This window comes from Nilaparvata lugens, chromosome 7 (assembly GCF_014356525.2).
Source record: "Nilaparvata lugens isolate BPH chromosome 7, ASM1435652v1, whole genome shotgun sequence".
Taxonomy (NCBI): Eukaryota; Metazoa; Arthropoda; class Insecta; order Hemiptera; family Delphacidae; genus Nilaparvata; species Nilaparvata lugens.
Genome location: NC_052510.1, coordinates 31,319,394 through 31,347,112, shown reverse-complemented (window position 1 = coordinate 31,347,112; position 27,719 = coordinate 31,319,394). Strand labels below are relative to the sequence as shown.

Sequence of the window (27,719 nt, the reverse complement as noted above, 5' to 3'; positions counted from 1 at the left end):
TAGTTATCTATTATCTTATATTAAATATAGGAGTATAGAGTATAGTTAGGTACCTACTTAATATATATTAATTATACTTAAGTTGCAAAACGAATGAGAAACAGTTTCACGAAATATTGTGATAACGGTTAATTTATTATTATTTGCCATCTAATAGAATATATGTACGGTAATATTAGCGATCTATAATTTTTGTTTTATTTTTCCCGTTCTTATAATATGTAGGTAGTTATTTATTATCTTATATCAAATATAGGCGTATGGTACCTATACTTGAGTTGCAAAACGAATGGAAACAGTTTCACGAAATATTGTGATAACAGTTAATTTATTAGACTATTATTTGCCATCTAAAAAATATATGGTAATATAGCGATCTATAATAAAGTTATTTTCCATATTCTAAATACATGGTAATAGGAAAATATTGTAAAATGAGATTCATTTTCTAATAGAATGGATCAAAATCTGTGTGAGGTAGGTTCACTAAATTAGATATTTGGTCGAGTAAAAAATGTTCAATGAACCAATCATTTCATATGGTAATGGAAATGACGAAAAGTTGAAAAACAATATATTGAAATCCATCAAGTATGTCGAAAGATATAACGCAATGAAAGTCGATGTTTCCCATATACGTCTGTCTGGGAGCCTGACTTCTTGCCCGATATTCAATGGCGACGAGAAATGAAGGAGGCATCTGCTTCCAAACGCTTGAAGGTATAGCTTAGTCATCTAACTATATATATCAATGGTTTTGACAGTTCTTGCTATCTTTGAGGTTAGATTTGTGTTATTTTGTGATTTTGAGGTTAGATCTGTATTATTAAATTTGGATGAGGTTATTAGATTTGGTAAAACCACCATAAAAGCATCTTATCAATCAGTAAATGATTGATGATTATTCAATTTGATATAGGTAACTTTTCACAACTAGATTTTACCTTACTCTTAGTCTATTGTTGCTATCATAGTTTTTATTAAGTCAGAAAAAAGCTGTTGACAGGTATCCTACAGCCTACGATATAAGTTCTGTAAGACAATGGAATTGAGTTACCGTATTAGAAATAGAAATTGGAAATGAATATTTATGGACATTCCTTATAACCTAGGTTAAAACCTACAACATAAATAATTGTAGAGAATGACTTTGATGGAATCTGCCTTAAAAAATTTCCTCACAAGTTTCTTCCCTCAGTAAATTTGGATAAGTGTTTCTAGAATACATCGATTTAGAGTAGCCTACCTACATAATTTCATGAATATTTCAGAAGCTATGTTTCTGGTTGTACTATTTATTTACTGAGAAATAAACAATTTGCACAACGAAATTTGTAAAAAAAATCAAATAATCTCCATGATAGAGTACCCTACAATTCTCGGTTACCGGTACTTATGAGACTGCCTTTCTCAGTTGAGTTATTTATTGAACTGCACTTTAAAAACCTAGAAATTTCAATAAAATATATTAACATTTTATGAGTTAGTCTGTAGGCCTACCGTAATTTATTAGGTAGGCCTACCTATTAATTAATAGTTTCCTCAGAAATGTGATCGAATTTTTTAGAAAGCCAATCCATACGTATTTGAATTGCTCACCCAAAACAAAATTTGGATTCAATTTCGTGTATCTGGGAGAGGATTGGGAATGTACGGCTCTACCCACATCTGAATTGCAGGCTTAATATTACCACATTTATATGTAAGTTATGTATCAGCTCTATACAATTTTGCTTTAAATAGTTCACATCAATCCCATTATCTGTCCACATATTCTCTGCTGAGGCATATCGGAACTGTTTCTTCAGCTTTAGTAAATATACCCAATTGAATCTATCCTCCTTACCGCGCCAGTTGTGCTACCATAAAATCATAGGCCTAACACTTTTTTTGGTATCTTTCATTGGACATCTCCAGTTTTTTTAAAATTTATTGTTACAATTGCGACTTGATAGCAAGTATTTTAAGCAAAGGTGATGATGATGATGATGAGTGAGTGAATGATAATGTTTGATGTTTACCTACATTGTGAATATACGGATACAGTAGGCTATACGGATCAACCAATTTTCTGCCTTTTACAGAAAACAATAAGAGCCAGTTCAAACCTAGGGCTGCTTTCACATTGGTGTATTTTGTCGTTTTGTTGCATTATTAAGCCTCATGTTTTCAAATTCATCTTTATAATATCATATGCCCAATATTCAAGATTATAATAAACATATGTAGGGACAAAATTCAAAACATGAGGCTTAATACATTAATACATGCAACAAAACGACAAAATACAACAATATGAAAGCAGCCTAGCTGTCTCAATTCAAATTGCCAAGTCCGGAGTGATACAATATAGACTAATGAATATACTTACGATTTCAGCTGTAAGATCATATTGTCAACTGAACAAGGTTCAGCTCATGAAACTCTTATTTTTCTCATTCCTGTTAGATACCCTACCAGACTAACATAGATCTGCACATCATTGCTGATAAATAAAACTTTACTTTGTAATGATTATTAATAAATTTACTATTGACCATTGTTGGCCATTTATTTGTTGTTATATTATAGAAGATACATAGCAAATGAGATCAAATTTCCATTATAAATGTGGTCTTAATAGTGGATCAAATTGTTTCCTACAATTTTAGGTCAAATTGATAATTTTTGAACCAATACTGAAAATGTAGTACCAAATGTCACCACATAAGTAGGTTAGTCTTGACCGTCCTGACATCTACCAGAAAATATCGGAATGTCAACTGTCATGGCTGTCGAAGGAGTACCACTCATCAAGAAGGCATTGATGTTTTGCGCACCATAAACTATGCCACGAGAGCGTAGCACAGTAGTTGGGTCTAGTGATAGGTTGGGTCAGATGGTTTTGTGATGTTTATAATATTGAGGCAAATGGTATATTGGGTCAGATGTCTATTGGGTCAAGTGGTTTCGCGGCTTTTCTCGATTTAAAAAAATTGGGTCAAGTGGTAGGTTCGGTCAAATGGGAATTGGGTCAGTTGGTATGCACCCGGTTCGTACCCACTAGAACGTACCAGACACGGACCGTGTCAGACCATGCCAGGCAAGTAAAATAACAACTATGCCCACTACAACGGATCAACAGCGTTCTATGCCAGTGAATTATTACGCGTATGATACCCGGTCAGAAGTTGTTGGGAACGCGTCAGTTAGCAAGAGAATAGGTTACCAACGGGGCACATGCGCGGTTACAACGGGGTTTGCAGGCGTCACGTACCATGCAAGGAGCGTTTCGTCACAGACAAAATATACTGTCCGACAAATGTTGACCTGGACGTGCATGGCACGCTCCGTGCTTGGCCGGTGACGGAACGGTCTAATGGGTGTATTACATATCAAATGATGCAAAGAATATTTTTTTTCGCCCCACTTGGATGTAATGAGCTGGTTTACGTGCGTCATATGGAGGCCGAAAGTGATTGTTTTCTGGCCAGGCCGGTAAAATTTTTACGGCCCTAGGGCTGTAAAATAACCTTGAAGTCAGCTGATTCTGATTTGATGTGAACGTGTTTACAAAATAGTTTATGAAACGGAATAAGTTTATGCTTCTAGAATTGAATAAAGTATTTTGCAATAAGATACTATCATTTTATTTGGATGAATGAAATACAAATGAGATATTATAAACTATTCAAATTCAATTTTCAGAGTATAATAGAATCTAACCTCAAACCTCCTAGTACTGCGTTTATCACAGAACATAGTGGATAAACGGAATCATTTTATGCTTCTAGAATTCAATAAAGTATTCTGCAATAATATACTATCATTCTATTTGGATGAATAAAATACAGATAAGATATATATTATTATAAACTATTCAAATAATTCGATTTTCAGAGTAGGATAGAAGATAGAACTTCTAACCTAAACTTCCATTGACATTCAGATTGGCCAAATTTCAAGTGTGCTAAAACAGCTGATCAAAAACTTTTCATTATTTGTGTTTATCATTCAATAATTAAAACATTTATAATAATATCATCTTATTGTCATTTGGAAGAATAAAAAGTTTAAACTCAACCTCTTACATAATTGAACATAATCTTTTAGGTTATTTAGACAAATCAGAATAAAAAATAAAAATACTTGGACAATTTCCTGATATTCAGATTACCTCAGATTTGCTAGAGCTATGACCTTCCACTTTTGCTTTTGGAAGTGCTTATAATAGACAATAAATTATTTTCATATATATATTGTTTATTTTTCTGTGTGGCGAAAAATAACGTTCTCACCATGGGCAAAAATGTTTTTCCGGCTCTCAATCTTTTCTAGTCCTTGGCCTACGGCCTCGGACTTGAAAACCGATTTCGAGACAGAAAAGTCTCATTTTCGGCCCTAGGTGCGAAATATACTATTGCATGTGTCGGTACGGGCACGGTCATGGTATGATACGTTCTAGTGGGTACGAACCTTTATCATACTCTTGTAAAAGAAATATTTAGCTGTTTCCATAATAATTCTCATCAACACTGTATTATTACAAGTTGCAGATTTCATAAATCATTAAAAAAAATATGAGCGAATTCTTTAACCCAGGGGTTAAATTATATTATTATATTTATTAGATCGATGCCCAAACGTAAACAAACGTGTATATGTGAAAACATTCAAAGACGATCGTCTTACGACGGAGAATTTACATTTTTGTTGAAACCACCGGCCAAACATGCACTGGGAGAAGCTTCCAAAAACTCTCGTGTTCAATAACTATTCAAACATAAAAACACATATGAAATTATAGACGAAGACCATTTCTAAATTATTTATGAATGGATCCATAATTATTATTTACTAATTAATAAATTATATTTGAAAAAATGCAATGCCTGTGAGAAGTTCATGCAATTAAAGATGGCATTGACAAATGACAAACAAGAAACAAGGAGGATCGTCCTTGATGACAAACCACATGAAGTTTCTACTTTCTAACCTCATTTTAGCATTTTAGGTATAAAGAAAAAACTTGAAAGAAGGAGCTATTTGTAATTTTCTATCGTATATCAAGTATTAACACATAATATTTTGGGCTAGAGTGTAGGATTAAACTGTGGCCTAAACTGTTATATTGTATCGGGCTGTCTCATTTGTAAGTATTACATTATCAAATCCTGTTCAAAATAGTTTTTACAATGTATTTTTCAGTTTTTATCATTTGGAGATCTTGCAAAAATGTATGTCAAAGTTGTAGACTTTGATCATAAATTTGTCTTTCTGGATAAAATTTAAAAATTCCTCATTACATTTAATTATATCATCATCAAAACACATTTTCACAAATTCTTTTTGACGTAGGCCTATTTGAACATCCTTCTAGTGTATGTGCACACAGTGAGTTTTGATGCCTTCCTATAGGCTATAGTCCAGTGATTGGCAAGATTGAGCTATATGGTGTGGGTGGTGCTGTTCTCGGGCTCTCAAATCATACTTGAAGGATCGAAGACAGGTCATATCCATAGGAGGTGCAAATTCAAGGGCTCTGTCTATAAATTATGGTGTCCCTCAAGGCTCGGTTCTAGGACCTGTATTATTCTTGATTGCAATCAATGACCTTGATCTTGAGGGTAGGGCACTGAAGTTTGCTGAAGATACCACATTGATTTCTTCCGGCTCAAATCTGGCCCAGGTACAGCCGGAGGCTGATTTGCTGTTTGATGCTGCTGGAGGGTGTTTGGAAGCAAATAAGTTGCTACTGAATGTGGAAAAGATACAAAGATTGGTCTGTACACTGAGTCGCAGTCAGGCCATCAGTGCTCACAGTGTGTCTCTCCTTGGATTCACCATTGATCCACGGCTCACCTGGGAGTGCCATATTGAGTGCATCTGTAAGAGGTTGTTACGAGTCATCTATTTGCTTAGGAAGTTGACGCAGTTGGTGAGCAGGCCCTACTTGCTGGTAGTGTACCATGCGCTTTTTCATAGCATCCTGAACTATGGACTGCTGCTGTGGGGTCATGCTTCTGCATGTAAAGATGTCTTCAAGCTGCAAAAGAGGGCCATCCGCATTATTACCTTTAGTGGATTTCTGGATCATTGTCGATCTCTCTTCCAATCCACAAGTGTAATGACCATCTACATTCATTACATTTATTTGTGTGCTGTGTATGTGCGAGCAAATCTTGAAAAGTTTAACACGAGGAGTGACTTCCATGGTCACGACACTAGAAGTCGAGGTCTCATAGATGTGCCATACCATCGATTGTCAAAGTCCCGTGATGCATTTCCTGCATTGGCCTTGCGGATCTTCAATAGGCTGCGGGGGGATTTGAAGATGTTGAACTCACCAGCATTCAACCTGAGACTCAAGTGTTGGCTTAGGAGAAATCCGTTTTATTCCATTCAGGATTTTTTTCTTAACGACTTGGTAGGCCTTGTCTGACGTGTACTGCCATCTCGATATTTGCAAATGTGATAAATGTGAAAAGTTATATATTTTAAACTCTTGACGAAACCCATCCGGCATTGCTGGTATTGGTGAAGAGGAAGGTAATTCAGTATTTTAGAAAACTATAATCAATTATTGAACTAAAAGTTAAGTCTTAGACGAAAAGAGAGATGCTTATCTCTCTTTGGTACTAAAGGTACAAAGATGAGCTACTTTTCTTGTTCAATTGAGTAATCCAACTAGAATGCTTGTATGCAACCGCCGTTATGTCCATAGAAAAATGCCAAAATGTAGACCACAGAACTCAGATCGTCTGATGGCTGATGGCTGAGTAGCTAATTTATTTCAAGCGATCGATTCTTTAGGCATATACTTTGAACGTTTTTTCTCCGTTAATAAGAATGTTCTAATTCTTTTTAAACACATTAACGTGACAACTTAAAACATCAGTAATAACAATAATTAAAATTAAAATAGACTGATTAAATCATTAGGCCTAAATGTAGTTAACATAAAAATACTTATAAATCAAGCATCAATCAATTATAGCATAAACAGTATTTGAATTGGCTGTGAGAATCAAGTACTGCTCTCATAGCTGTTGCACGTTCCTTATCAGTTTTATGATTAATTACTATAATTCCTTAATAGCCTTGCTTTCACACCAATTATGAAAAGCTTGGAATATCTGTAAACTTCAAGAGATATCTTATCGCAGCGTGGCCAATGACCAGTTACAGGCCAAGTCAAAACATAAAAAATAAATGACAGAATGACAATGTATAATTGAAAATTTGAGCATATAACTATGGTAAGAACACAAACACCAGCAATACAGAATTCAAGTGTCATCACTAAAAAATTCATCTACACTGTAATATGCATTATTCACAAAGTATGTATATAGTTTACTCTTAAAATTTATTGATGGGGTATATTATAAACAGTTTGGTAGCTTTTTAAACAATCTCAAACCAATTACACTAGGACTTTTGTTAGAGAATCTTAATCTGTGGTGATTAATAAATGGGTCCCCATTGCCACGAGTAGAATAACCATGGACATCACAATTATTTTTTAACGAATTAATCTTATTAGGAATAAATAATACTACTCTGTAAATATAAATACACGGAAAGGTGAGTAATTTTAGTTCTTTAAATGCATTCCTGCACGATTGATTGTAATCCAGATTTACCAAGTACCTCACTGCACGTTTTTGTAAAATGAATAATTTCTGACAGTTTAAACCAGATGTACTTCCCCAAAGTTCTACGCCATATACCAGGTGAGTGTGAATGAGAGAGAAGTACACACACCTAGCAATATCTCTATTTACAAATCTTACAATATACCGTAATACAAAGAGACCCTTGCTAATCTTACCAGCTACTTTATCAGCATGCTCATTCCATGACAATCTTTCGTCTACAGTCAAACCAAGTAAATTTATTGCTTGAGCATTTTCAATAGCATTATCCCCTATCATGACTACAGGCTCGAAAGATAACATTCTCCTTAAATTAAATTGTATAGCAAGGCTCTTGTCGGGATTAACGGAGAGAGCACATTCATTATAAAACTGCACAACCTCATTTGAAGACAAATTGGCTTTCAGCTCCAGCTGGTCAACACTATTGCCATGGAGTAACAGAGTTGTGTCGTCCGCATCAATGTAATATCACAAATATTTGAAACAGACGACGGTAGGTCATTTATAGATCATTTATATATTTAAAACAAACAGTAGAAGACCGAGTATAGAGCCTTGAGGAACACCTTTTGTTATGTACAATTTCTCAGAATCTACAACTCTACCTCCATTCTCCAGTTGATGCTGTATTGGCTGTGTCAAGTTAATTTATATTCCGTACAAAATTACTTTTGACTTGGAGGAATATGCGGCGCAGAGAAACGGAGGGAGATAGATCAGCCAATTACAGTGATGGATAGAGTCATAGGTGGAAGCGCAGTTGCAAGTTTGTCGATTAGAATCAGTCGAGTCATTGCTTGCAGAGAGGAAACTTCGTAAGTTTAACATGAGCGTTTGAATACTCACTAGAAATCAGAGAACACTGCCGGTTCAGAAGGGAACATCGCAGTCGTTGAATCCCCACCGCTCTATGCCTTATCTGCTGCACATGCCCATCCCAAGTCAAAAGTAATTTTGCACAGAGTCTTGTTCTATGTCTATTGACGACCTCCTGTCCTTTGATTATACATAATCTCATCAACAAATCACAGGGGCTTCAATACGAGCATCTTATTCTTCCTTTCTAATCTGCATCTTCCAATGTCTTTATTTTGTCCAGCTATGGCTGCAGTGACAACATTCGTAAGGTCGGTGACAGCATGCCTATTTGTCCACTGTTCTGGTTTAATGTTGATGATTAGCACATTTTTGTCCATCCACTCTAGAATTTTCATTTGCATGCACCAGTGAGTCCAGTACATGCTGTCTATAGGTTAGATAGATAAACATTCCGATTATAATACTATAGTCAGTATGTTCAAAGCTGAGAACAGTGGTCTGCAGACTGAGGTGATAGATCCAACCTGCTTAATACAATATCTACACAGCTTTTTTTTGTAATAGAACTATTTTTTCTACAACTGCTCATAAAACACTTTTTTACATACCATACTAAAAACTCATCATAAAACAGCGGACTTTTGAGTAGTTAACCTATAAACTCTGTTTCTACAACTGCTCCGAAAACATTTCTTTACATAATGAATCTTCTATATACTGTATATAAAAATGAATGTCTGTTTGTGTGTTTGTTCCCTATAGACTTCAAAACTATTTGACAGAATGGCATGAAACTTTGGGAATATGTTGTGTGAATATTGGGGATGGTTTCTGACCAGAAATTTTTAATAGGGGGGCTAATAACAATTATTGACCGAGCGAAGTGAGGTCTAATATTCAAGTCGACGGTTTAGCATTTAGGATTGACCTTGAGAGGTTGTGAATGAAAGTACTACATAATTTCGCTCCTGGGTTTTGGAAGATTTTGTGTTATAAATAGTCACGGATAAGTACAAATTTTGTGTTTATTTCATTATTAATTGTTTCTTGATCACGTTTTATCATTTTGTTTTAGATTTTAATTCTTAATTCTATTTTAATAAGCCAAACACCGTTTAGAGGTTAGTTTGAGGTTAGGTTTTCGAGATTTAAAAATAAACATAGATAGTTTACTTGACTAAAATTATAACCAAATTAAAATCCTATCATTTATAAATCAATTATTATTATTGCAAGTAATATAATTTCTTAGATAGGAAGATGAGCTCAAGTAGAACACCGAAGGTTAATAATAGAAATGCAAACATAGCGGGAGTACTTACGCGTTCCCAAAACCAAAATTCAAAAACGCCAAAACCAAAAACCCCAGTTCTTCAAACTACTTTAGCCGAAAAAGTTGCTCAACTACAAAGTAGTCACACTAATTTAAAAAACCAATTAGAAGTAACTCTAAAAACGTCTGAGGAAGAAAGGTTAGGGATGGTAGAAGAAATTAAATCTTTGGAACTGATTATAAAACTACAAGATGAAGACCATAAAAAAGAAATACTAAATCTAAAAAATCAATGTAGTCTAATGTCGGAGGAAATAAAGAAACTAAAATCTAAATTTGATAATACTAAATGTATGATAGAACCTCCGTCCAAATGCAAAAAAATAGAATCTAACCTAAATGATGGGAAATGCTCTGAAAATGGTCGAAATAAAACGTACAGTGAGGTTTTGAAGACAGCAACCAAAAATATAGCTGAGGGAAATAAAGATAGGAAAGGGAGAGTTCTGCTACTGACGTCCAGTCATGGACGTGATTGCAGTGATCTCCTTGATAAAAGATTAAAAAATAAATTTGATGTCCAATGTTTTTTCAAGCCAAGTGCATCAATTAATGCAGTTGTAGAGTCAGCTAGGGAACAAACTAAAGACTTTGATGAAAATGACTATCTAATTGTACTGGGTGGCTCAAATAATATAAATGAACCTAACTTGAATCATCTTCCTCAAGTAACAGAAAAAATCAAGGAAATTGTGCCACTCAGCAAAAAAACAAACTTAATAATAAGTACTATTCCTAATAGGTTTGATAGGCCAGAATTAAATGAAGCAATCAATTCGACAAACAAATCAATCCATAATACAATCAACAGCCTAAAAAATAAGAATTCTAAACAACTGGGGATTTGTTTTCTAAATGAAAGGCTGAAAAGACATAACTTCACTAATCATGGGTTGCATCTAAATCGATCTGGCAAAGTAATCTTTTGTAATAGATTGGCAGAGCTGATTGAAAGCCGTTTGCAATCCTCTGGTTTAAAAACAGTCAAAAAAACAAATAACGATTTTTTAGTAAATTGGCTCAAAACAGGGAAAGGGAAATAGCTACAAATGCTAGAGATAGAGTAGCACAAGATGGTAAGGTTTTTAGTATTTATCATCAAAATATTCAGTATCTTCGCAACAAAATTGACAGATTAGAAGTATTTCTTAAACAGGAGGATCCTGACATTGTTATTTTCACAGAGCATGGCTTAAAAATAAAGGAAATAAATCAAGTTAGGATTCCAGGCTATTCACTGAGATCAGAATTTTGTAGAATAGCTCATAGAAGTGGTGGTGTATGTATATTCACTAGCAATGCTAAACATACCCAAACTTATGAACTGGATTTTGTTAAGAGATTTTCTGTTGAGATGGATTTAGAGGTGACGGGACTAAGGTTAAAAATTGATGATCGATTTGAGGTAGTAGTGTTAGGTATCTATAGGTCACCAAATGGAGACTGGCAAAAATTTTGTGAGCTGCTCCATACACTTTTGGAAATTACAACCGCTCGTTTCACAAATGTTATAGTAGTAGGAGATTTCAATACCGATTTTGCCAGGCAGGATAAAATGACAGAGGATATTAGAGATATTATTAATATGAATAATTTAGAAATTAAGGTCCACGAATATACAAGAGTAACTCGAACTTCACAGACAATTATTGATAATATCCTCACAAATATAGAAGGTTGTAATGTCAGGTTAGGTAGCTCAGATCTATCAGATCATAACTATCAAATTTTAGATGTTAAGTTGCAGGGCCAGAATCCAAGCAGAAAAAAAACTTTTGTGAAAGAAATTCAGCAATATGAGCTAGGAAATATAAATTGTTTGAAGCAGGAACTGCTTCAAGAAAATTGGAGTAGTGTTTATAACAGTTGTAACCTAAATTACAAATATAAGCAATTCATTGATACTCTAAGATTTCACATTAGTGTATGCTGTCCGATAAAAAAAGTCAAAGTAAAAAGTAAATTAAACAAAGTAGATGAATGGATAACTGAAGATATCCTTACTCAAAGAAATATTGTTAGGGAAGCTTATGAGGAATTTAAATTAGTGAGGGATGTTCCGAGTGAGGTCAAATACAAATGTCTAAAGAAAAACTATGCAAAAGAAGTGAGGAAAGCTAAGTGTAAGAAAACAGCTGAAATATTAACAACTAGTACCAATTTTAACTCTGCTGTTTGGGAGGTAATTAATAGAAATAGGAGAGCAGCTCAAAAGGATACAGTTACTAATGTCCCTAGGATAATCGATGAACATGGAAATTATATGGATGATAGTATAGACATTTGTAACTTTTTCAATAATATTATCAACAGGTTGCATATAATCTCCAAAAGTCACTGAACACTAATACTTATAATACAACTACATTAAATGCTGAGCCAATTGAAAAGGTATTTAAATTTCATCCATTATCAAGAGATGAGTTGTCAAGAATAATAAAAAATTTGAATAACAAAAAAACAGTAGGATTGGATGGGGTCTCAAGCAAAATTTTAAAAGAATGTGAAAATGAATTACTGGACCCTTTATTGCATCTCCTTAATACTTCACTAGAGCAGGGTATTTTCCCTGATGATCTGAAACAAGGAAAAATTTTGCCAATTTTCAAGAGCGGTGATTCTGAAAGAGTTGAAAATTATAGACCCATTAGTATTCTAAATGTAATAAGTAAAATTTTTGAAAGAGTAGTTTTAAATAGGTTATTGATGCACCTGGAAGAAATTAATTTCATATGTGATGAACAGCATGGGTTCCAGAAAGGGAAATCTACTAAGACTGCAATAGTATCCCTTGTTGAAAGACTAATAGATATAATAGATTCAGGTGAGAAGGCAGCCGCAATATTTCTTGATTTATCCAAAGCTTTTGATTGTGTGAACCATAGAATATTATTGGAAATACTAAAAACTGTAGGTGTGAATGGTATAGAACTAAAATGGTTTGAATCATATCTCATAGGTAGAAACCAGTGTGTTGAGCTTACCAAGGTGGATGGGAATGAAATAGTAAAAATTAAATCTCAAAAACTGGAGGTCCAGGCTGGAGTACCTCAAGGCTCAATTCTGGGTCCCTTACTGTTTCTGTTGTATGTGAACCAATTACCAAAAGAGTTAAAAGATCACAGAGCTCTGTTGTTTGCTGATGACACATCGCTTATCTTTAACAATTATTTATTAGATAGTCTAGAAATAAATGCTTTTACTGGAGTACAGTCAATTGTCCAATTCTTGAAGCAAAGGCAATTAACAATAAATAGTAAGAAATGTCAATTCCTACAATTCAAAAGTAAATATAATTCAGTAGAGGATAGAGAAATAAATGTGTTTGTAGAGGAAAATGAATTAGACCAAGAAGAGAAAGTAGCATTCTTGGGAATTTTATTGGACAGGAAATTAACATGGCATCCTTACATTGAGAGGATATGTAATAAGATATCATCTGGGGTATTTGTCCTGCGGCAGCTTGCTAGGCTGAATGATAAAAAACTACTGTTAACTGCTTACCATGGACTTATACTATCTCATATTAGGTATGCTATTTTAGTATGGGGTAATTCATCTCAACAAAATATGGACAGAGTGTTTAAGATTCAAAAGAAGGCACTCAGATGTATAGAGAAAGTGAATAGGTTAGACTCTTGTAGGCCTTTATTTAAAAAGCTTGGTCTATTAACTGTGCCATCTTTGTATGTATATGAAGTTGTAATGCATGTGAAAACGAGTGGTGTGATCCAGAATTCAGATGTTCATGAGTATAATACGCGAAACAGAGCAGATTATCATATAATGGGTCACAATAGTAGGTTATTTGAACAAAAACCAGATTATATTGGTAGGAAATTTTATAACAAGCTACCTCAAATCTTGAAAAGTAATGATGATTTGAAGATTTTCAAAAAACAAATGAAAAAATATTTAGTTGATAAAGCTTTTTATAGTGTACAAGAATTCCTTTCAAACCTAAACTAGGTTGAACTACTTAGTGTTAGAATTATTATGTAATAACATGACTTGTCTTATACTCCATGACTGGAGTCTTTAGGACGTAATCTAAAAAAAAAAAGCATTTCTCTTAATGTTTAAATGTTTGAATGTTTAAATGTTTATATGTTGCGCATTTACGGCGAAACGCGGTAATAGATTTTCATGAAATTTGACAGGTATATTTCTTTTTTTAATTGCGCGTCGACGTATATACAAGGTTTTTGGAAATTTTGCACATCAAGGATAATATAAAAGAAAAAGGAGCCTCCTTCATACGCCAATATTAGAGTAAAAATCAGACTGAAATTGAAATTGAAATTTAAATTGATTTATTTGCCATAACATTTTACAATCAGTACTTACATTAAAAATATGATAGATACTATAAATAATATTATAGGTAAATAAATTTATATAAAAAGGCACTACCGGCATAAGTGGAACTTGTTCGCCAGCAGTGAGTGCGATTGAAAATTACAAATATTATAACATTAATCTAAAATATAATAATATTATAATATTAAAACTAAAAGTGGATATATACTATAATACCCATCGTACAGAATCAAGAAAAACGTACTATAACAGACGGATTATACACTATGATCTTACAGTTATTACAAAAATTATCATTTCATACACTTATTTTGAAATAAACTCTAGCTTTTACCCTCTCTTCTATTTCACTACTTAGTTTTCTTGTTATTCTATTGTTTATAAAGTGATATGGGACTATATTAGCAAAGTATTCCATGAAGTATGTGAATTGATGTTTATTTATAGTTAATCTTGTAAAGTTTCGAGTATAAGGATTGAGTACAGACGGACGAAGGTTGTGTTAATGTGTAATCAAGGTAAGATGCTGCTTATTTCTATTGGCATGTGTAATGATTTTCCCTACAAAGACCTGTCGTAGCGTTGAAACCACAAATTCAACAAATTCCTGCTTGGATACAGTCTTGGCCGTTTTAGAGCGGCTCTAATTGAATGCTTTTGCAGGGTAAATATTCTATTAAATTGCGTGTCAAATGTACCCCCCCATAATTCTATTCCATATTGGAATACTATATAATTATCATAAATCAGCTGACAAGTGATTACACAGATGTGTGGAGAAGCCAGTCTAATGCTGTATTTCCATAAGGTCTACAGTTTCAATCAGGTACTTGTGGATGAGAATACTGCGTGAGGTCTACTGTTCACAGAACTACTAGTTATTAATCCATTTTACAGACCTATGTTTTCTAAATTGGCGGCCGAGCGGCAACCGAAGAACGTGAAGATGATCATGATTCTAGATCATTTTAGTCCGGGCGTAAATGTCATTCCGTGGTCATGATTATTTTGGAGCTTCCAGATGGCTGAATTGATCTGATATCCTCGACATTATTAGAATTACAGACGATTTCTTGAAAATCGACTTATCTTTGCCGCCATCTTGTTTTTTTCTATGATGACAAACATTTTTGAGATTGCCAACATGGATATCTCTTTCTACTCATTATTACAAAGAGATTGATACCATTCCCAAGTCTGTACCTTCAAGGAGTTATGAGTTACACGGTTTTCTAATTGTTGGGATTGGCATTTGGTGGAAAAAGCGTGTTTTCCACTGCAAACAGTACTTTTCTCTCTTTTTCCGATGACGCTCCAGTCGTGGAATATGGACTTACAGCTTCCAACCAGATGTAATTTTGAATCTTCGGTTCCACACCTTTAACAGCCGGTTCAGAGATGCGCTATTCTGCTATGTTTACCTCCCAACTAGTTTAAATTGAGCTGCAAGGTCAAATATTGTATTCCTGACATTCCCCTAAAATTTCATTGTCAATGATTAATTGTTGCAAAATTAAAAATTTCACCTCCTACATTGAATCTAAAACAATGAAAGGAAAATATGAAATAGTAAAATCAGATGAGATAGAATTTATGGGTTAAAGAATCGAGATCGGGCCGCGCTACCTGTACACTGGGCTATTGTTCCAAAAAGTTTCATCCTCCAACTCTCGACTACCATACTCTATTTTCCTCTGATTCCGCTTCATTGCCCTCATTAGTGGCCCTTTGTGGTTTCTTGAAGACATTCCTAGCTAGTGGTAGGTAGCATTGACTTATCTATTCGTTTGTGCGTAAATGCCGTCCTCGACCACGACAGGGTGATAATTTCAGATTGGGTGGATTTCAATTTGTCCAAATAACCTAAAAGATTTTGTTCAATTATGTTTTAATGCGGGAGATTGGGTTTATACTTTTTTATACTATTAAATGGTAATATGTTGATATTATTAGAAATGTTTTGATTCTTGAATAATAAACACAAATAATGAAAAGTTATGTGATCAGTTGTTTTAGCACACTTGACATTTTGAAAATATGAATGTCAACAATGCTTGTCGTCGTCGACTGCGGAAGTTTACGCACAAACGAAAACAAACCTTTACTTTGTACCTTACATCTGTTACTTGTATTTTCTACAATGATTATTGAATCTAAATCAGTGATCAAGTACTTTAATTATTGTATTATTCCCAATGGTTCATTTGGTGGAACACAACTTGCTCACAAGCTGTATACAGGCTAACTAACTACAAATAACTTGAGTTACATACAATTCGATAATTTTCAAACTTACGATTTTTGGCGTCCTTTCAAATTCTAATATCGGGGCACCGAGCTTCGCTCGTTATTCCTATTTATTGATAAACACAACACAATTCTCTAAAATGATCGTGTCTATATTTCACAGCTGGCTGTATGTCATCTTATGAATTTTGGGGATGCGATATTTTGATTTTTCACATACTCACTCGCTCACTCACTTTTTTACTATCCACAGCTGTTTCAGCCAAGGATGAATTATCCTTTTAATGTCGTTCAGCGAGTTTTCCCAAGGATGAGACCTAGTGCAATCGAATTTTTATATCATAAACCTACTATGTTCCAAATTTCTTGAAAATCGTTAGAGCTGTTATCGAAATCCGTTGAAGGTAATTAACCAAATATAGATATAAAAATACAGAAATTGATCGCTTAATATAATAGGATTAGATTGAACACAACTTGGCAAACATATGATTTGTATCATAATAATACGGTCTTAGTTTGACTAAATTTGTTCTTATCTTCGATAGTATTGTGAGTGTTTAACCAATCACAATAGGCTAAACTGGTTAAACCACTGTAATCCATTGGTTTACAGCTGAAAGTAACCAGACTGGTCCACCAATATATTCCTCGGGGTGGAAACCTTAACAATAAACCACGAAAATGTCGAAATTTAATAACAATAGGTGACCGCTGAAGGGTCACTAGAACTTCTACCTGTTCATTCATTGTTTTTGGCGGACCCGTATGGTTTCTTTAACCCGAATTTAATGTTATACAAACCTACAATAATCATGCATTGTTGGAGAGCTAAAAGCCCTGAAAGAGCAAAAATTGGATGAAAACCTGTCATTTAAACAATTTTACTCTTTTAAGAGCGAATATCTCAAAAAACTGCTGTAAATATCACAAAACTCTACTGAACAAAAACTGTGAAGAATTTATCAAGCTTAATTTTTGAATAGTCAGTCATGTCGCTTAAAAGAATTTTCCAAAAATATAAGCATGTAGCCTAAGAAAAAAATGAAAAATTAACTTTTGAACCACCCTCACCCCTTTAGCATGAGGGGGTAGGGGTGGGGACTTTTGATATGTTTACCCCTCCCTCAGCTGGTTCCAACAAAGCTGCACTGTCAAAAATTGTGTTAGCAACATTCTCTCCAAATTCCTCTGTCGATTGGCCTATTGTTGCAAAACTGAAGATTTTACACTCAACACTAAACCTGCTGCAACAGCCATGGGGAAATGCGTAAACTTGTGAAATTGTACATCAAATTGAAGAAAATTTTATGCTTTCCAAGTTCACAATCAGCATGATGGTTTTCCATCGTTTCTAAAAATTTATAAGAGCAAAATTAAAAAAGAATTAGAGGCAAACGTGTTTTTTTTCAAATGTCACACCTTTAAGAGCGGATATCTTGAGAACTATGGAATATATAGGAAAAGTTGTTGGATCAATACTGTAGGAAACTATGTAATCTTCAATTTTGTATGGAACAGTCATGTCCGTAAGATGCATAGTAATCGAGTTATATGCGAGAAACCAAAAAATGGTACCTTTGAACGATCTCTACCCCCTTAGCACAGTGGGTAGGGGTGAGGACTTTTGATATTCACTTTCTTTCTACCCTAAAATAAATTGCGAGGTCAAAAATTGTCTTCCCTCTATAGTTGGTCCACGTTATAATGGCAGAGAAGAAAGATGAGAGAACAGCGTTGCCGATTCTCTATAATTTGACTCTATTTTGCCACAGACTGTACTAAAAGAGGATGACAATTATAGCTGATAGTCAGGGTAAACAATTGAGTAAATACCTTAATCAATTATATGAGGACTTTGATATTTTCGTTTATACCAAGCCAGGAGCTAAATTTAAACACATCATCCTGGATGGGCTACAGTTTGTCAAGGATTTCACCAAGGATGGTGTCATCGTTTTACTGGCAGGAACAAATTATTTTCATAAAGATGAACCCCATCAACTAACAATTTGCCAAGGAATAAGTAGTCTTCTAGAACTTCGGTTGGAGTCCAATATTGTGATTTGCAGCGTCCCTTGCCGCTATGATAACACCAGCCTAAACGAAAACATAATCTACTACTACATAACTCCTACATATGTGCGAGTGGTGCACGGCTATGTTGGTGTGCTGCAGCTTTCCTTCCTGGACATCAATGACTTCCTCCAGAGATCCAGCCTCACAAAACACGGTCTTCATTTAAATAGGCACGGTAAACAATTACTCTTAAAACATTTGGGAAGATTCGTAAAGCAGACTGTGATGAGTGGTGCTGATCGAACGGTGTCTGCTGGAGGTGAGGCTGCTATAAATAAAATAATCAACCGATTGCCTGAATCTCCCGACATAGGGTCTTACCCCATCACAATCAATCCATCCAGTTCTCCGACTCTCTGTTGTCTGACTCCTGTTCCTGCAGAGATGTCTCTTATGGGAGTAAGCTCCCTCTATGAATCCTCCTCTCTTGCACCCTTTTCATCGCCGTCTCCTGTACCTTGTAATGAATCTCCCAATAGGACAATGTTTTCAGTTATTCCGGTGATGATGAATAATTCAAGCATCGGATGATTTATCTGGTATTCTGGTATCTGGCATTCTGGTAATCTTCTTCTTCTTCTTCCTCTATCAATCATGTAAATAACATTGTAGATAACTGTTAATTCAAGACAAATAGACATAAGCAGGTGGCTAATAATTTGAAAGTAATTCATCAGAACATAGATGGTCTATTTCACAAGATAAATCTGCTAGAGATTTTAATTGAAGATGAAAGGACTGACATCTTAATTATTACAGAGCATGGTCTAAAGGAGGACGAAATAAATAGTAGAAAATTGAATAATATGTCTCTGTCATGTAGCTATTGTAAGTCAGCGGTTCTGCATACTTTTTTGTCAGATCATTCAGCTCAAGTGTTCTCCACTACTGTTGATCTTGATTCGGGGAGAGCTGATAAGAAGGATGATCGGGCTGGTCCAGCATTTCCTTATAATTTCTCCATTCAAATTTGAACAATTTGAAAGCAGCTCTCAGTAGAGAAACGTGGTCCTCTCTCTATAAGCCTGATATGAACCAACAATTTGATTCCTTTCACAGCTGCCTATTGCATCATATTGGTGTTCAGTGTCCACCAATAAAAAAAGAGAAAACGCAGTAAGAGTAATGAAAATAGGATGTTGATGATGAGACTTGAGTCGATAAATCCTGAGATTCAGCAGCTAAGGGCGCTTATAGATTACTTGTCAAGGTTTAGGATCAAAGAGGGGTTGGTTGTAGATGAGTATTTATTAAAGCGTGTTAAGCGGCAATATGTCAATAAGGTTATTGAGGCGAAGAAACAGCACTATGCTAATATTATTTCAAGTTCATATAATAAGTTTCAAACTAGTTGGAGTTGAAGATGAAGGACATAGTTCAGGAAGTAAATAATAGGAAAGTGTTTGAGCCGAAGGATATTGCAGATGTTCTTAATAGATATTTCATTTCCGTTGCTCCCGTTCCAAAGTCTAGTGGTAGGCCTATACAAAATAGGCAACCACCAACTGTGAAAAATAGATTAACAAGCTTCTTTCTAAGTCCAACAAATGTAACAGAAGTTATGCAAGTGTTAAAAAGCTTGACGCAAAAAATAGTGTTGGTTATGACAGCATTTCTATTAAAGTCCTTGAAAAATGCTGTGATGTAATCGCTGAGCCTCTCGTTTTCATTGTGAATAGTGCTTTTCAAGCTGGAGTCTTCCCTGATTCTTTGAAAATCGCCAAGGTAGTACCTATATTAAGAAAGGTGATCAAGAAAATATGATTAACTACAGGCCTATATCTGTTTTGCCTGTCTTATCAAAGATTTTTGAAAATATTATATATAACAGAGTCATAAACTATTTGCAGAAATTCAAATTATTGAGTGAATGTCAAAATGGGTTTATAAAAAATAAGTCAACAATCACAGCCGCAGTCACTTTCATTGAAAGAGTTATTCAGGAGGTTGACAAAGGAAATTTCACTATGGGAGTGCTGTTAGACCTTTCTAAAGCTTTTGATAGTGTAGATAAAAAATCTCTTGGAAAATTTTGATATAACATTGTATGCAGACGACGCAACCTTGTTATTCTACAACAACAGTATTCAACAGCTGGAGTTAGTTGCTAACATATCCACTAACGAGGTTGTACAGTATTTCAATAACTGCTCACTATCCGTTAACTCTGATAAGAGCCAGGCTATTCAATTCAACTTAAAAAAGAAATATCCTTTTGAACCAGCAATCACAATAAATGATAGCGATAGCATGATTGAGAGCGCAAGTGTGGCCAATTTGCTTGGTTTGACAGTGGATGACAAATTATCTTGGAACGAGATGTTGATAAGGTGGCTAATAAAATGAGCAAAGGCATTTTTGTATTAAGATACATTGCAAGACTTGTAAACAGTAGTTGCTAGAAGTGTTTACTTCTCGCTTATTAATACTCATCTGTTGTATTGTGTTGAGCTTTGGGGTGCGACAAGTATAAAAAACATTCAGAGATTATTTGTTCTGCAAAAGCGTGCAGTAAGATTTTTAGCAAATTTAGAAAATAATCATCCATGCAGAAGCACTTTTAGAGATCTTAGGCTGCTCACTTTACCATCCATATATATATATCTATCGCGTCTTACTTCTCGCTGCAGATTGAATTGGTACCTACCTTAGAAAAGAATTCAGATGTTCATAAATATTTTACACGTGGAAGTAGAAATCCATTCATTGAACATCATAGGTTACAATTTTCAGATAAGAGTCCGATTGTTTATGGCTTGCAACTTTTCAGCAAGCTGCCTAAAAATTTGTCAAAGTCAAGTAGGCCTAACTTTAAGAGAGATTTGTATGCATTTCTGGTTTACAAGGCATATTATAGTGTTGAAGAGTTTTTAAATTATGGGTGTTTTTTCAACTGTAAAATTACAGTTATTTGTATGTAAAGTGTAGAAGAATGTTATAATTTATGTGACGTGCTATATTTTTGTAAGCTTCTGTTATTCTATTTGTTCTATGTATTTTTCAATACCTGATAACATGGCCAGTTGTAAAGTGTTTTGGCTTAATAAAATTGAATTTGAATATTGTTTCAATCTCAACTAATAATTATGTTTTGTTCACAGATCGGAATGAGTCTTCAGAAAGGAAATACAAATCGAACTCGTCCGCCAAAATACCAAAATAAAAGAGCATTCAAAAACAACTTACACGATACCAGTCATATCACAAAATCGATCAACAGTCTTCAAATCACCAATGTTTGCGAAAAATGTAAAGGTGTCATCGAGTGGAAAATAAAGTACAAAAAGTATAAGCCACTGAAGAATCCATCGGTGTGTTGCAAGTGTTTGGAGAAATGTGTGAAGCACGCCTACCATACAATGTGCGACCCTTGCAGCAGCAAGTTGTCGGTCTGCCCCAAGTGTGCAACTCACATGGAGAGAAGTAGTGGGGCAAGTGATCTAGTCGATAAAATTGACTCAGTGAGCAAGGCGGAGCCCTCTCATATATACCTAGAAAGTGCAAGTGATGATGACAGTGATGACTGTTTTGATGATAGTGACTAACAAACAATATAAATGTTTTTATATATCATTTTAACGGTAATTAAGTGAAAATGAATAAAATATCAATGCTGATTAAAATTGTTTGTTTTTCAATTCTTTTGCGTTTTCAGTGTAATCTGAAGTAATATAAGTGAATGCTGATAGAGTCGTTATAAACGTTTGCTTTTAAGAGGCGAATTCGATTTATGATCTATAGATCATCAGGGATTTTCAGATACCTGGAAAAATAACAATAACCTGCCCGCTAAACGTTCAGCTCTCCCTTGATTACTGGTAACAATCCTTTTCATTTTTATCAGAGATCAAATTCTGATTAACGTTATTTTGGTCGACTATGTAAATTTGTTTAGCTTTCCAATAAATTATACATCAATTGTGAATAACTTGGTAGAATTATAACATTGAATCTTTTTGAAAAGAAATAAATCTTTCTCAAATTGAATAAATTTTAGCAGGTTATAGAATGGGTAGTGATTAGTAGGCCTATTATTATGGAATGTAAAAAGTAATCAAGAATCGTGTTTGAAACTCATAGTTGAAACAAATAATGGTTCAAAATGAAATCACAATAATCATTCATCATGTTGTATATTTATTGCAACAGTAATAAATTTACAATATAACAACAGTTATCTATAATTTAAAAAATAACACTTTTCAACATAAAAAAATAGTATATAAATTTATATACTTATACTTCAATCTATTTTGGTAAAAAATAACTTTATCCCAAGTTTTCATCATAGCATGAGATCTGTCAAGCACATTTTTCTCCTTCAATCGAAATTTTACCATAAATGCTCACTCCTTACAAGAGTTAAAACCATTCAATTTTTAAATAGTAAAATTACCTCTCAGACAATAATTGCAGCTAATGTTAGTTTCAATTCGTAAAAACGAAGTTATGGAAAATGGAATGATAATCATCAACTATGTCAATATAATGTATTCTGAATTACATTGTTTATTTGGTTTTTTGTCTCCAATTTACAAGTGTTGGGAAATTAATTCAAAAATGTTTGCTCCTTCTTTGAAATAGAAATGATTTGTGGGTGAGCACTTACTAAATTTTCTAATCAATTGCTTGAAATGATTCATTATTGATTTAATCTATCATGAGACAATATTGGAATATTATCAATCATATTCATGGAAGTGATCATCTTTATAATAATCAATTATGCATCATGATAATCATTGGGTAACTACAGTAAGAAACAGTAATAATTGTCAATTAAAAGTTTGTTATCATTTGAGTACATTTTAAATAGAACAATAAAAATAGTACAATTATAATCATTGATTCGAATAATACCTTGTATTTTGTTGATTCAAGTTGTCTTCAAATGTTGATCTCATTGAATCCATCAAAATTGTTGTATTTTTTTTTTTTTTTTGAACATCAGATAGCTCTATTATAAATTTATACTGTAATTGAACATTTTGTACTCTATGATTCACTTTAAAATTCGATTAACATTGAAATAAATTTTGTATCACAGTTACAAGATAGTTAGTAATGCAACAATTACACTTTTTTGTAATGTCAAAAATGAGTCGATAACAAAACAGTATCTTTACTTTCCTTGATACATTACCGCACTAGAAACCAATTGTTCATAGCCTATTTGTTCAATAGTAGAAACACTTTGATAAATAGGTAAACTACTGATAAATTTGGAACTGATATGATATGAATGTGAAGAGCCAATAATTTATACTATCTCCTTTAAATTTTCGTTGAAATTGGTGTTATTATCCTTACTGGATTTCGATTTGCTAACCAAAAAACTTACACTGATTTGATTCAATCTCAGCAGACATGAATAAGTTTTGTTTCTTATTAAATTTTCAGTTCAATCAAATCAAATTTTATCATCTACATCCTACAAGCTAATTTGACTTTTTTTTTTAATTTTAATAATCAATGGAGCTCTCAATGGCAGAAACTTTTCATTTATTTACCTCAATTTAAGATAACATTTTTGACATTGACAATAATTCTTATGTTTTAATCAATAATGCTCTTGTTTGCAATCCTCACATCAAACTCAAGTTGATAATTTTGTTAACTGGTTAATCGTATCGATTTAGGGGCCTGGCTACACAGAGCGATCTGCGATCAGAAATCATTTGGAGGATGTAAATAATATAGATGCCTATGCCTGCTCTGATAGTACATAATCAAAACCTAACATACAGTGTACCGACCCGGCATCTGAGTACGAGCAGGACCTCCAATATTAGGTAGTATATAGAAAGTCCTCGTACATGTAACGGCAACGGTCAGCTGATTACGACCGAGTATTGATTAGCTGATTACGTGCCGGCTAGATTTAACTCACATCGTAAATTGAATGTGAATTTTCAATTAAAATTTTCATAATACATTTTCTTCAAATAGTACAGTTCAATTCTTTATCTATAAATTCAGCAGTAGATTCTTTTCTAAGCTCTTGTATCTAATCATTGCTGGTGAAATTAAAAAAATATTGAGCATTTATTTAGAAAAATTCAGCTTCAAAAACCAAAGAGTTTGGTCAAATCTATTAATTTATGCTTTAGCGTAGAAATATCAAGCTGAATATAATTTGTCAATAAATTAAGGAACAGATTCCCAACGTTTTTTCATGTAAAATAATTTAAATAATAAAACCATATTAGGTTGCTCACAATGATAACGATTTCTGTTCTTGAAAATAGGTACTCACTTTTATCAAATAAATTATATTTCACAAAAACAATAATTCCGTTCTGTTTTACTTTTTAATTTCTACGTGAGACTTTGATGAGGATAATGATATGAAATTATGATAGAAAATGCCAGGCTCAGCCGAAAATCAACCCCCCCACCCGGACTAACAGAGTGATAAATTACTGTTTGGATAGCTAATGGTTTTAATTCGCTTATGGAAGTCCATAATTCATTACAAAGTTGAAATTTGCTTGAAACTTTCATATCAATTCTACTGCTTTAGTAGGCTTGTCATATCTCACCATCACTTGAAAATCTCTACCAGCATTCTCGAAATTATAGGGTTTTAGGCTACTATAAATCGAACATATATTGCTTGAATCAAATCATGTATATAAATGCTACCAAATCGATATTCGTTGGAGCCGAGATATGCAAAATGGATTAGAGGTTGTAACAATATTGCATTGTGGTTATTGACTTGAACATCAACATTAGTATCTGCTACAAGCTCTACACTTGTTGATCTATACATGCTCTCATCAGTCAAATAGAGCCTGGGTCGGAGCAACCTCCAGCAACAGTTGACAAAACACTGTGAATCGATCTGAAATTCACAACAAAAATACATTACAGTTTAGAAGAAAACACAATACTAGTAGTTCTGTGAACAGTAGACCTCGTGCTCAATAAGTTACATTGACCTTTTATGTTTTCTCAAAAATTAATAAATAATTTATCAATTAAAAATGTCTAGAAAAATCCTAAATAATCATAGAGCTTTCTGTCCTATCGTACCGTGACGTGTCGTCCCGGAATGTGAGTGTGAGCGCTGTTATCAGGTCTGGCTGCCGTCGATAAGCCAATCCAATCAACCCATCAGAGAACATTCTGTGCTGCCGTGTTAGCGAAAAACCGGTGTGTTGAAATTAACAAAATAAACTACCATAGTGCTGATTTCCTACAACCTTCATTTCTCACTTTTCATGATTTTAGAAATCAATTTCTTTTCAATAATATTTGTTGCAATTTTAATCATCAGTTAAAAAAGAAAAATCGTAAAAAAATGTTTTCTATCAAAAACTCCAAACTTGAATCATGGCCTCAGCTTATGGAAAGACAAAGTTAGTAGGCAACTGTTGTCACGTTATTCTTTATATTAAAATAACGATTAGCCTCCTGCTTGGCATCAGTCGGTAAAGCATGAGATTTAATATAATTAGGGCGTGGTTTTCTAATAGTATTCAGTCTTAAAAATCTTGATAGGCCTAGATATGGGCTTCTCCAATAACTCTTGTAATTCAATAATAATAAATATATATATAAATGATACTTATACTATAGAGATGAGGAATATAAAATAAATTGCACACCATGAAAATTTTACACATATATTACATAAATAATGCAAAGATCAGTCGAGGCAAAAAATATATATAGAGCGATAAAAAATATAATATAAAAATAGAACAATATTTGAAATCAATAAAAATATCACAGGCTAACTTTATATTCTAGATTTATGGCACGAATCATTACCATGTGCCTTTATCTTGAAATCATATGCATTCTTTGGCATGTAGCTGTGACATGTACTTGCTAATACTTGTCTGCTTGGATAATTCAATCAAAAATATGTGCTCTAAGATCAGCTTGATAAATTAGCCACTAATAATCCAAATATATCTATATATTAAAATCTCTAGTATTTAGTAGATTTATTTGTATCGAATATATATTTTTATCTCAGGGTGCAAGATTCGGCACCTGACGGAATAGGTAGAGCCATTCATCTAGTGAATTAGAACTATGATAAATTATCGCCAATTGTATTGCAAAAATTAAATATTGTATGCATACGTTTGATAGCCTAGATTTCGTACTTCTTTGATTAAATAGAAATTTCTAAAATATTGATCTATATTTTTCTTTCAATTAAATACCTTAATACTAATTTTTACTTGCGCAAGTATTACTCTTATTAATTTCTTAATTTATAATAACCCTTTCGGCGAGCTAGCTTTGATCATCAGATTATTTCGAAGCACTAGGGCGCCCATCACTAAATTCAAATTTAATCACTCACGTGTCGAAAATCTTCTTGTAAGCCGCCGATGTCGATCCAACTCCATGCGGTCCGGGAATATGGTAGCCGGAATCGTCTCCTCCAAGGGGTTATAAATTTAATAAAAAATGAAAAATGACTTCTGCTTCACAATAGCATCACGAAGTCTTTTAAGAAATTTAATAATTTACTTTAACTTTAATTTTTACAAAATTATTAATAAGGTACTTCGCTCTAAAATATTGGGGTCCTCTTATGGTGGCATCTGGCTGGCGAGTGCTGGTTCTTCCTTCTCAAGTTTTACAGATCCTCTTTCCGACTTTCAAATTAGCATAAAATTTAAATATCTCAATCCTCCGCCATTAAATTCAAATAGATCTTACAAAGAATGCCAAAATATTGCTTAGATTATATGATTAATAATTTCTTTGCATTCGAGCCATATTGATAACATAGATTACACAAATTTTTACACAAAATCTACTACACTTATATAAATATATATAAATATTTTTGAATTGGCCTACAGTTGCCGCCTATTAACTGCCGTTTTACTATTGGTGCATGCAAATTTTATTAGGTATTCATGCGCCTGGTAACTCTTATTTCCTGAATACATTAAATTATTTTTATTTGGTTTTATATTTATGCTCTTTGCATGCTAGTTAATATTCTATACATTAATATTAATTCCATGCTACCTAATAATTAGCCACGTGGACGGGTGTTTTTTCACATTGCACACCATCCGATTGCAATAAAGCTCTGCCAAGGGGTTTTGGTCAGATTCTACGTTCTTCGGTTTGATCGATCTCTAGGTCACCGATCCGTGAATACATCTACATAACCTCAATCTTCAAATATTTTATAATAATCTATTTATGAGTAGTAAACTTCCTTCAAATCCTTTTTAGTTCTTGTACCATTTAGCCAGAACAAGCTGATGCTATCTTATCTTGTTATTATCTGCTTGGCG

General features: G+C 33.7%; 2 protein-coding genes across 4 annotated transcripts in view; one reads left to right on the top strand and one right to left on the bottom strand.

Moving 5' to 3' along the window:
* The first annotated feature begins 754 nt into the window (after nucleotides 1-754).
* Nucleotides 755-22,061, top strand: LOC111051091 (uncharacterized protein C9orf85 homolog). Of its 2 annotated transcripts, none has more exons than XM_039432564.1 (2): nucleotides 755-919; nucleotides 21,540-22,061. In XM_039432564.1, exon 2 carries the CDS (start codon nucleotides 21,546-21,548, stop codon nucleotides 21,981-21,983), a length of 438 nt encoding a protein of 145 aa, XP_039288498.1. In that variant the 5' UTR covers nucleotides 755-919; nucleotides 21,540-21,545; the 3' UTR covers nucleotides 21,984-22,061. The 2 variants fall into 2 exon arrangements, with proteins under 2 accessions (XP_039288498.1, XP_022193213.1); XM_022337521.2 differs by lacking the exon at nucleotides 755-919 and adding an exon at nucleotides 4,675-5,131.
* A 494-nt stretch (nucleotides 22,062-22,555) lies between these two features.
* Nucleotides 22,556-27,719, bottom strand: part of LOC111051089 (b(0,+)-type amino acid transporter 1-like) — a 121,881-nt gene continuing 116,717 nt past the window's right edge. For both annotated transcript variants that reach the window (XM_039432552.1, XM_039432553.1), the window contains exon 12: nucleotides 22,556-25,285. In XM_039432552.1, coding sequence (XP_039288486.1) covers nucleotides 25,221-25,285 — 65 coding nt within the window. In that variant the 3' untranslated portion in view covers nucleotides 22,556-25,220. The remainder of the gene's footprint in view (nucleotides 25,286-27,719) is intronic.